The 12,165-nt window shown below is 33.3% G+C and overlaps 1 protein-coding gene and 1 long non-coding RNA gene across 2 annotated transcripts; one reads left to right on the top strand and one right to left on the bottom strand.

The window, feature by feature from the left end:
• Positions 1-186: 186 nt before the first annotated feature.
• LOC145630535 (uncharacterized) lies at positions 187-3,042 on the bottom strand. Its single transcript, XR_014112080.1, has 3 exons — positions 2,753-3,042; positions 1,704-1,993; positions 187-1,041 (listed from the first exon to the last, which is right to left on the bottom strand). It is a non-coding gene; the product is annotated as an uncharacterized LOC145630535 (long non-coding RNA).
• A 3,198-nt stretch (positions 3,043-6,240) lies between these two features.
• Positions 6,241-7,815, top strand: LOC145632680 (F-box protein At2g17036-like). The gene has a single exon (XM_081685027.1). The coding sequence runs from the start codon at positions 6,241-6,243 to the stop codon at positions 7,813-7,815; it is 1,575 nt and encodes a 524-aa protein (XP_081541153.1).
• Positions 7,816-12,165: the final 4,350 nt, after the last annotated feature.

Here is a 12,165-nt window from a genome sequence, read left to right as displayed (position 1 = left end):
TAAGGAAAAGTACAACTATACAAGTTATAAACCATGGATTAAAAATTAACTTAGGAATCTTCTTGGAGCTTTGCGATGCATCGACTAGACTATCAATCTACCATTTACAGTATTACGTGTTTACATTTTTAATAAAAAAATTAAAGACAAAATAATGGTCCTTGAGCCAATCATAAAAAGTGATCCAAATTTTCTTTATATTTCCACTGTTTTTCTTAATAATCGCAACGTTTCACTTAGAAAACTGCATACTAGGTATAACATCACTACTTTTGGCTGTAGTTTCTCTCTTTATCTCTGACCTCTCCTAAAAAATATGAAGTACGGAGTATTAATTTCGTTCCTTGGATTAAATTACACGTCTGATTCCCTCCATAAAAAACAGAGACGACTTTCACCAATGCGAGGACATTAATCTGTAGCAATTGTATCCATGACAACATAGCTGAACAGATCAGACAGAGAATTCACTTGTCATTCAAAAGGTGTAATCAGTCATATAAAGATCAGCTGGCAGCATATGAAAGAGATGCAGAACATTACTGAGAGGGTTCTTGATATGATTTTGGAATTGTAACGGTCACCTGCAGCTTCCCAAGTTGGCAGAGTTTTACCGAATTCTTATAAACCATCGTCTTCATCAGGGCCTACGACTCCATCATCTTCAATAATAGCATCTTCATTTATGTTGGTTAAATTCACTTCAGCTTCCTCCTGTACTGAAAGACCCTCAACTGTTCCTGTATTGTAACTTTGACCCATGATCACAGGTTATGATCTGGAACTTTTCGTTAGTGAACAGCTAAAATCGGGTGCAGTTTTCCAGTCCACAGAAGGCCAGCTCGATTATGCTCTCTGATATCTGTAAAAAGGGCATTTCCAGAAAGTGCTTCATTATTCTCCAACAATGACAGTCCAGAAGAAAGAGACGAGACTGGCTCCTCAATGGGAACCTTTTCCATATTCTGGCTATTAAGGATGAAAATCTCCCTTTGTAGTTCACGTTGACACCACACTTGCTCACAAAAAAGTCATGAAGACCTGGATAAATAGAGCATACATTTTTAACATTTGTGACAAGCTGCAATGATCAAGTTCGTACTAAATTAGCTTCTTCAATGATCAAGTTCGTACTTTTAACATTTATAACATTTGTTTTGGTTGTTATAAATGAGTATGCAATAGCCGCATAATACAAAAGCAAATGGACAGGTGAAAAAAGCACCGATAAGGGTGATACCGAATGATCTCAAAGATTTCAAAGCATTAGATTGGAAGCTCTTGTAGTTATAATCTTAGAAAGCTTATTGACGAAGAGTCAAACTAATCGGATACAAACATGTGGCTATGGTTTATATGCCTTTGTTTCTCATATTTATTAGAAGTAAATTCTTAAATTTAAGATGCATAATTTAAAGCAAAGTCAAACATCAAACTCACAAAATCACACTGTAGTGGCATAATACTACACAACTCTAAAAATCACACACAAATATGTGTGAAACAAATATAATTATATTACTCATTAAAAAAGTGTCTTGATTATATGATGAAACATCTAAGCCCTCATGCGGCCATGCCTCCTCTAACCCCAACAACAATAACACAAACAATAAGAAACATAGGCATTGAGATGAACGAAACTTTGAATATTTTGAATCTCTGAATGAAAAAGGAAAATCAAGGGAAGTCAATGTACTTACCGAGAACACATTGAAAGCTAGGCTTGAAAAGTTGAAATACTCTTCACGTGACTTCTTAAGCGAGGCACCTGATAATTAAGGACCAAAAGATTCCTTATCGGGAAAAAAAAAACAATCAAAATGAGCAACATTGCTAAATTTAGTACTCAAAGCACAAAATCAGAACCCATTAGATAAAGCCAAACTTGGGGTTCCTTCCCCTTCTTGTTAAATATCTTCACACAGTTGAAAGTTTGAAACCCATAATTTGATTTCTCAATTTATGAAGAATCTGCACCTGTCAAAGTATACTATATAAATTTTAAACAATGAATAACAATACGTACTACTACCTCTATTACAGGTTATGTGCAACGATTAGACATTTTCCCTCTCTGCTTTATGTCAAATCGTTGCACATAACGTGTAACGGAGGTAGTATATAATTCAGCATGCAGGTCATCCCTAATCTGTTCAAAAAAATGAATAACAATGTCAGACTACAGATAATTACAGCAAGGGCAGCTAACTATGCAAAATAAACGAACCCCGAGCTATGAGAGTCCAGTAGAAATCGAAAACAAGATAATAAAAGGCAAATCATAACAACAAAACTAATACTGTTAACCTCCCTTAACTTGTACTACGTATAAAATATAGAGATTATCCCAACTATGGCAAATTGGCAATAACTAATAGTCAAAACTCTAAATTTCACACAAAATCACTGATAATCCGAATTTCAGAAAGAAGTCTTCCAAGAAATGGTGTTAATTAGGGTAACAAATTACCCCAGATAGCTCTGAATAATCAATAAAAGCCTCCCAATTGAATAGTTTGAGCATAAACTCTAATCAATTTTCCAAAATCACAAGGGTAACAAAATTAAAAGAAAACTCACCTCAAATTTAATCATCAATTTCAATTATAACCAAATATTACTTATATAAATAGAAAATCTAACAGTTACCCACCAATTCAATCAACTCCACATCAAACAATCCCTCAAACCCCCAATTCATAAATTTGATTACCCAAATCTCGAAAAACAATTTGAGAAGAGAGATTACATTCAGGAGGTTGTTGAGGGTGATGAAAATCGGGAGGAGGGAGATCAGTAGAAGAAGCAGAAGACTGTCACATCATAGTAGGAGGTGGAGGTGGGCCCTGGTGAAAGTCCATTCCAGGATGCTGTTGGTGCTGCGGAGGAAGCGGCGGCCGCTGCTTGTACTACGGCGGAGGATGCATGTGTGATGGTGGTGGGCCATTTCATCTCTGTCGAAAAATTGGAGTGAAACACAGTTAGAGGAGAGAGAGTGAACAAACAGTCTCATAGCTTTTCTTTCCATGCAAGCCATATCATGCCATAGAACAAGGTAAAAAAAAAAAAAAAAAAAAAAAAAAAAAAAAAAAAAAAAAAAGTCAACAAAGAAAATGGTACTTTCGTAAATACTATGCACAACTCTAAGGTTAAAAGGGCATACACTATTCCCTCAAAGTAGTAACACATGTTATGGATTTTAAAGGATAGGGATGTATCAATTAGTCTAAGGTGCACCCTTGTGCACCTTAAATAGGTGTAACAACGTAGCCCAAAAGCCTAATTACACACAACCCAATTAAAAAAAAACCTTAAAACTAAAAAACACGAAAAGTGCAATACACCCACCCACACCCAATAAACCCACCCACACCTAATAAATGTAACGTCATTTCCAAACTCAAAAATCTTCTTCTTCTATATGATTTTCTCTCTCCTCTTTTTCACTTTCTCTCTCCTCTATTTCATTCTTTCACTAAAAAACTGCAAAAACTTCAATGGACATTAGGAAAGAGATGCAAAATCATAAGGATCCTCCTCAAAAAGGCAATTTTATGTAAATTTCACTTAATTTTGTTTGAATTTATATGATTATCACTTAATTTTGTTTGAATATTGTTCGAAATTTATTACTGGAATTGTCAAAAAAATTAGTGAAATCAAACGGATATTTTATGTTCACATTTTGAAATGCATATGTTTATATTTTGAATTCTTATGTTCATATTTTGAATCCGTTTGTAAACTTTCTGAAATGCTTATATTCACTTTCTAAAGTCATATGTTCATATTTTTTTATGTATATGTTCACCTTCTGAAATGCTTAATTATGTTCATACGCATTCAAAAATGAACCAATGCATATGTTCATATTTTGAATTCATATGTTTGTATTTTTAATACTTATGAATTATGATGCATATGTTTCATAACCACATTATTTTTATTTCTTCAATTTTTTATGTTCATAATAAAATGCCTTACATTCATAATAATATTTTATATGTTCATAATGTAAATATTCATAGTAAATATTTGTTGTTCTCATTAAGTCAGTTTATGCATATCTTCTCTCTCTTAAATTCATATGATCATATTTTTTACGCATATGTTCACCTTTTAAATGGTTATATTCACTTTAAGGAAATCAATGCTTACGTTCATATTTTGAATTGTTATGTTTACTTTCTTAAATGCATATGTTCATATGTTTTAAGCTTATGTTCACTTTCTGAAAAGCTAATGTTCACATTTAAGGGAACCTATGCATATGTTCATATTTTGCATGATTATGTTCATTGATAAAAAAAAATGCAGAAAATCCAATGAAATTCATACACAAATGAAATTGATCGAAGCTAAAAAAAAAAAAAGCACAATTCATATGAATTCAAAAAATCAAATAAACAACCAATTCCATATTGTAAGTAACATATTCAATCATTAAATCGAAAAACTGAATAAATAAATAAATAAATAAAAGAGGAAAAAGGAATTAAAGAAGGAAGGAGAAAAAATAGAGTATAATTTGTAAATTCAAAGATTCATATATACTTTAATTAATCGAAATTAAGGCACAAAATCAAAATTCACACAAAAATTCATACTTAATAACTATTTTCATGTTGTAAGAAACAAATTCAATCAAAAAAGTGTAAAAAAGGGGAAAAATAAAAAAATAAAAAAAAAAACAGAGGAGAGAGAAAATAAAAAAATGAAGAAGAAAAATAAAGGGAAGAAATCTAATGTTCACTTTCTGAAAAGCTAATGTTCATATTGTGTTGTTGTTACACCTATTTCTAGGTGCATGAGTGTGCACCTAAGAATATGTGAGGGACGTATAACGGATGAAAGAAAATAGAGTAAACTAAACACTTACTCAGGTCTGTTCCTAGCTTTATGGTGGCCTATGGGCGGAATGAGAAATTGGGGCCTAATTATCGAGTAAAGTAAAAAATGTAACTATTTTTTTTTTTTTTTTTGGCTTTGCTTTGAAAGGATCGAATTAATAAAATATCAAATTACAATAAAGGAAAAAAACAATAAAATTAAAATTAAGTAACCAAATCATCATACAAAACATTGTCTCATCATTTCTATATGCAAATTCACAAGTAATAGCGTCTATAATAATTTGTAATGTTCCAACTCCAATTCAGCAAGCAATGAATTAATGTATGATAATTTACAGAAAAGAACATATGCAAAATACCACTTTTTCAGCCAAATTTATCAATTGTTTACATTAAAATGGTGGTAATTTGCAACAAAAATTTTAAAATTGGTGGTCTTTTGCAACATTTTTTTTTAAAAAAAGATGGGTTATATGCAAAAAAAAAAAAAAAAAAACAAAAACAAAAAAAAACAAAAAAAAAAAAATTTAAAAGGTGATTTTTTCAAAATTTCCTAATTTAAATGACACTTAAGTATAATTGACGAATGAGATTTCCCAATTTACACATATATAATTATTTTTCAAAATTCAAATAAAAGTGCATCGCACGGGCTTCATCTAGTGATTATACTAAGCCGGGGACTGAAGAGAGACAGGTTAGTTTTGTGCTTAACCTCTCATAAATTTTTGAGTAACTAGTTCACTTTAGTGTAAGTTGTTTCTTTGTAGAGATCTCTTATGATGTAATTAATGTTCCTTATAATTTTAATAAGAATAGTATTTTAATTACACTAACACAAGATAAACCCGGATCGAAACTAATTTTTAAGAATTGGACCGAAAACCGGACTTGTTGATTTAGGTTCAATCTCCAGTCCTAAAAATCAATTAAGGTTCTGGTTCATTCACGTCCGGGTCAGGTCCGGTTCGGTTTTAGCCCGATGTACAAGCTTAATCACATTTAAGGCGCTCGTTAGCAAGATTATTTGAAATATGATCTAATACAGTATTGGGTCTTTGGCTATCCTACCGCACCAGGCTGTAGCTAAGACCTATTACTTGATTAGTAATATAGCATTGGGTCTTTGGCTTGCTAATTCATAAATGTGATATATTCAATTTTCACATTGCCTACTTACAAGAGATATCTTCATGTCTTAGATGGAGAGGATAATTGATAGTGCTCCAAAAATAAGAATTATTAAAGATACGAGTCTAAATCTTTTTTCCCTCCATTTATACATATATATTTAGGGGGGCCTCATTTCTGTTGTATTAATCTGTTTCTTCTACTAGTTGTTCTGTTTCTTCTACTTGCTCTGTTCCCAATAATAACATCAAGAATGGAAACACAAAGGTCTTACTCCGGCAAGCAAAAAAGCGTGGATAAATGGAGCAATCTTCCAAGAGACATACTCTTACACATCCTCCAACACCATGGTTTGAAGCCAGACCTTCACCGTCTTCGTGCCGTTTGCTCTTCTTGGCGAACCGCTCTTTCTCCAAACCCTGAATTTCCTTCCCATCTTAGACCCTGTTTCAGGACTCCATCACACCCTCTTTACGGAGATCGCCTTCTTTTCCTCCTCGAAACCCGATTCTACTTTCTATCTCCTCTCCCCTCTTCCGGTGTCGATGGTGGTGCATGGGTTGTCAAGATGATTGAACTCGAACCGTCCAAATGGCACCTCCTTAACCCGGTTGATGATCACTTGACCCTAGACTACTTTCACTCGGATCCACCCATTGTTGGGAAACTGGGTCTCAATCTGTTGGATTGTCGGGTTCTTGAACTTGATAAACCCATGTACTTGGTTCATCTATCGGACTGTAAAACCCAACCCAAATGTATATCCTACCGAGTTGTAGATGGTTGGGCATTGAATTCGAGTTATAAGTATGCTGTGTTAGTGAATGATAAGAGAGAGGATGGATTGATGTTATGGAGATTGGGTGACAAAGAATGGATTGATATCGAGATTTGCCATTGGGGAGGTGTACTTGATATGGCTTTTCATAATGGAAAATTCTATGTAATCTTGCTCAAAGAAAGAGGGCATAATTGTCCAAAGTGGAAAATCGGAGTAATCAATCCTCAAAATGAAATGATTTCGATGCAGTTCATCGATAGGCCTGATTTTTTGGTACAAAATCAAGTGGACAAAGAAATTAATGTCAAAGGGATTTCATACGAGTTACGGTATTTGAAGATGGTGTCGTCGAATGAGGAGTTGTATCTTGCCATCAACGGAATGCGAGAGGATTATGGTGGAGAGAGTTGGACTAGCAGAATGTTTGTGTTCCTGTTTAAGGAAGAAAAAGAGTGGGTGCGTTTGAAAAACTTGGGTGATCGAGCTTTTTTCCTTGGTTTTGGGCCTTATAATGAGGTGTCATTTGGTATTCCATCTTTGAAAGATTATCTACCACAATGGAAGCCGAGTACGATTTGTTGGTGGTTTCCTGATGTCGATGTAGAAAAAGGGGTGGAGGGATATGGTGAAGGAAGTAGCAGGCCTGATAGTCCTATGCCAAAGGGACTAGAGTGCCTCAATAGTCTGATTTTTCCAACATATGATAAATATTTTCATGTGTTCAACATACAAAAGCAGGTTAGGCTTCTCTTGGACTACCCAAACAAGGACCATAAGCTTTATCGAGGGTTGTTCTTTCCGCCTCCACCTTGGGTTAAATGGCACTGCCCTAGCCTTGGAAATGTTAATGTCAGCTTTACTGGTTTGTATATCGATGATCATGATGATTATGATATCGCTGAGGAGGAGGAACAACATGCTTATATCACTGATGAGGAACACCAACATGCTGATACCGATGATGAGGATGAACAGCATGCTGATATTGCTAATGTGGAAGAACAGCATGATGATACCGATGATGACGATGGTGATGAGGAAGAATAGCATGATGATGCCAATGAGGAGGATGGAGCTGCTCAAGCATTGATAATGTTGAGCTCAGGTTAAGTGGCTTAATTGCATTTTCACATGATATTGATTTCGTTGTGTTTAGATTGTGATCTGATTGCTTGCTAGATCTATCTAGTGCTAGTGTAGAGTCTGTAGACATTGTAGTGTTAGTAGAAATAATTGGAAATTTGTATGCCAAGGTACTTCATTATTACTAGTTATGTAAGAAATTAGTTTTAAGTCTTTGAACATTTACTCTGTATATGTGTCGACGATATTGTAATTCATTTAATATAGGAAGTGATTGGTTTGTCATTGAACTAAAAAGCTTTTGTAAATAAAATAATGTTGTGGTGTGTTTGGATTCTAGAATTTCATTTGAAATTTCGGAATTGGGACAATTATAATGTTTGGATGTCCAAGAATTTCAAATGAGGAATTTGCCCAAATTATACAATTACCAAGTAATAACCCATGAAGGTAAGGATTTCAAATGACGAGGTAAACCATATCATTTGAAATACTCAAATTCAATAATTCAAATGATGCATTTGAAATAAAATCTATCTTCCCAAACACAACCTTGCTCAGCTTCTACTAAACAAACTCTCATCGCAAAACAAAAGACTACAAGTAATATTCATTATATTGAGTGTTCTCCTGATCTTTACTAATCAATTACCAATACAGAGTATGATTATTTATACAACTAAATAACAAAAGAATTAGCCACATAATCGTTTATCACAAAGTTAAAGTACTCATTTTGTTTCATGAAGAAAATTGTGACTACCAGGGAATTTAAAGTATGCATTACAAATTGTGACTATGCATGCTTACTAATTTTGTGACTAGCAGGGATTGAATTTTACCTTAACACAAAATTAATAAAGTACCATATTGTTAGAAAATTTATTAAATTGTTATCTCATAGCACGTGTTAGTAAAATTATTTTTGCACAATTTAAACTTTATAAAAGTAGAAGTAGGGTGGTACGTAGGTGCACTTAAAAAACCAAAAAAAAATTGACGCTTCACACTAATAATTACTCCCTCTATTCCTTTTTTTTTTTTTTTTTTTTTTTTTGTCCCATTTGACTTTTCATGGTCTCCAAGATATATCTTCAAACGCGTATATCTCGATCTATTTCTATATGTGTAAAAATTATAGAAATTTGATATTAATAAACTATACAAAGAGACAATTCTAATAAGATCTCACATGAATATATTATCACTTATAGATTTATGGTCAAAGTTTTCAAATTTTGACTCATATTTTTGCAATAGGGCAAAAATTAAGGAACTCAAATAATATTAAGTGATGTCTTTTAGGGAGTATGTAGTTAATACTTGTAAAAATAATTTCAAATGAGTAGAATTTTAGGTGAAAGGAACTCATAAAAATTGGGGCTGCGTCTTAAGTTCTTAACCAAAAAGTTAAGTAATCCATGGTTTATACACACGGGTGTACAGTGCTCATTGTACACCCGGATAAATAAAAAAAAAGGCGGAAAGAACATCCTATGTTTCATAAAGAACATATATGCATTTGACAAAGAACATGTTTGTATTTGACAAAAACATGCATTACCAAAGAACATAATTAAAGATATAATAAAAAGAACGAGATAAAAACTTAATAAAATTTTCTGAAAAATTACACATTATTAACGGAAAAAATTTAGAGGTGGTAAAAAAATCGAGTTGGGCTGGGCTATATCATAATTTCTCGTGCCCAAACCCGTAGAAAAGTAGCTGGTTTTTGGGCTTTTTTCGAACCCGGTTCGAGTTTTAACTAAAAATACATTTTTAGGTTTGCCCAAACCCACCCTATTCGGGCCGGATCGGGTCAGGAAGCGAGTCATGCCAATGTTGATCAGCTTTTAAAAAATCCTTACCAAAGTTATCATTTCCCCAAAAAATAGTTTTCTATCTCTCCCAAAAAAAAAATTCAACTTCCCATAATAATTTAGTTTTTTTTTTACTCTAATAAAATTATTTTCAATTAAAGATAATTTATGATTTCAATATCAAATATCAAAATAACATATGTTAAAAAAAAAATAGTTTATATTGTAAAGTACATATAGTTAATACCTAAATAACACACTAATCAAACTCAAAGAATATACGATAATAAAAGTAATTTAAATATGACATATGATAATAAAAATAGAATTTGGGCGTCATTACGACCTTAAAGAACATACACGCCAAATTCAAAGAATATACTTTGTATTATTAAACCCAAAAAAACATACTGGTATATGTTTATCAACATATGTTAAATAACATAAGTTATAATGTAAAGAACATACTTCGTATAATTTTACTCAAAGAACTCACTAAATGTTCTTTCCGCCTTAGGAGGATGGTAGGCTCTATAGACCAGAGGTTCGGGTACCTGGAGAGGAACCAGGGTAGAGCTCTCTACCCTATGTACGATGATTATGCTCATCGGGGCAACATTCCCGACGATGCTATTTACCCTGACTGGTTTCAGGCTCCACCCTAGGGATACGATAGGTATCCCACTGCCCGTGGTATTTACACTGACTATTCTGCCTTCCATGGGTACAGCCAGGACATTCCTTTCGGGGGACCTGCGGAGGGGACTTTTCAGGCTGATTATTTTGGTGGTAGCTCTTCTGGTGCAGGTGGCAGTGGAGGTGCAAGTTTCGGCTCGATGGATAAGGATGATCACGACTAGCTATGCTGGGCTAATTCTCGGGCCAATGAGGACATTGTCTGATTCTGGCTTGAGGGAGATTTTGGATTTGGTATCTTTCTTTTTCTCTTTTCTTTTATTTTTGGTGTGTTTTCTTAGTTTAGATTTATTGCTTTCTAGGTTAGTTTTATTGCTTTCTTATATATGAAAAATACAAAAAAATTGAAAAATAAAAAAAAAATCCAAAAATACGTTCCAATGAATTGTAAATTATGCTTCCCTGTGCTCCTTACTTGAGAAAATTGTTTTGATTCTTGGTTATTGATGATAAGCATTGTGGATTAGTTGATCATGATTTGATGTTTGATTGCCTTGAAACCTTAACATGCGTCAATTTTGCCCAACTACTTGTGAATATAGTGCTTGACTAGTTGATTTGATAAGGAATGTGTGTTAGTTCCTGGTATGTCAATGAATTTGAGTATTGATTTGCAACTATAAGTAATGTTTGTATGATTTATTATTATGCACATTGAGGAGGACGAATGCATTTGTTCTTTTAGATAGCCTCCAGATGATTGTAGATACATTTGTTCCCTTCTTGCTACCCATGTTGCTGCCTTGACTTTTTGTTGTTTATTAGCCACATTACAAGCCTATTTTGCCCCATTGGTTACTAGTCCCAAGATTGGCTTGGGGGAGCTATAAGTGAGTGAGGTGAGGGAGTTTGTAGTGTGCTTATTATTTGCACAATTTGGGTGGGATTTGAGAAGTTATTTTGTTTTTGATCATGCTTATTTTTGATGAGTTTGAGAGTTATATTTTCTTGGAAAAAAAATAAAGCATGATGTTAAAAAAAAGAGAAGTTCAAGAAAAAAAAAAGTGAAAAAAATAAGTGAACTTCAAAAGAAAAAAAAAATCAAAAAGAAAGAAAATAGTGTTCAATGTTCAAATGTTCTAGTTGGAGGTTGATCAAAAGAAAAAATAAGAGCTTCAATGAAAAATTCAAGTTTGGAAAATAAAGTTTGTTTATTCACTCCACTTCTTCATTATTATATTTTTATGAGTGATATGTAAGTGCTGGGATTGTTTATTTTGATTGGAGTATATTTGGTTGATGTTAGAGTTGGTTATGTAGAAGATGTTGATCATTATTTATTTTGATCATGGGTTTTATTAGGATTTGCTCCCTTAAGCATAGCTTTTCTCTCACTTATTCCCAAATGATTCCTACCCTTTATCCTAGCCTTACATTACAAGCTTTAAAGACCTTCCGACCTTTGTGCATAGAGTTGTATGAATGTGAAAGTGTTGTTTATCAATGCAAGTTATGATTTGACATATTTCGAGTCGACTAGTAGGATTGAGCGTTCACTTCTTTATACACACGAGAGTGTGAGTTGGGAGGGCATTGTTCACATAAAGGGGTTGGTTAGAGAGCGATCGAGTACATCTTTTACTCGTCACATAAATGAGAGTTGAGTGAGTGAGCACTAGTCTTGAATTCTATATGCTCTTGTCGTTTGCTCTATTTGACAATTATTAGGGAGGAAAGGTAATTGGATGGATTTGATTGGTTAATTTTGAAGCATGTTTATTTGATTTACCCTGAATCGTTTGTGCTTGATTTTTACTTTTTGGGGTGAAGCATATTTATTGATTCATTAATGAGA

Source organism: Chenopodium album, chromosome 5, assembly GCF_948465745.1.
Source record: "Chenopodium album chromosome 5, dcCheAlbu1.1, whole genome shotgun sequence".
NCBI classification, from domain to species: domain Eukaryota; kingdom Viridiplantae; phylum Streptophyta; class Magnoliopsida; order Caryophyllales; family Amaranthaceae; genus Chenopodium; species Chenopodium album.
Note: the sequence above shows the minus strand (reverse complement) of the source record. Positions and strands in the feature narration are given on the sequence as shown.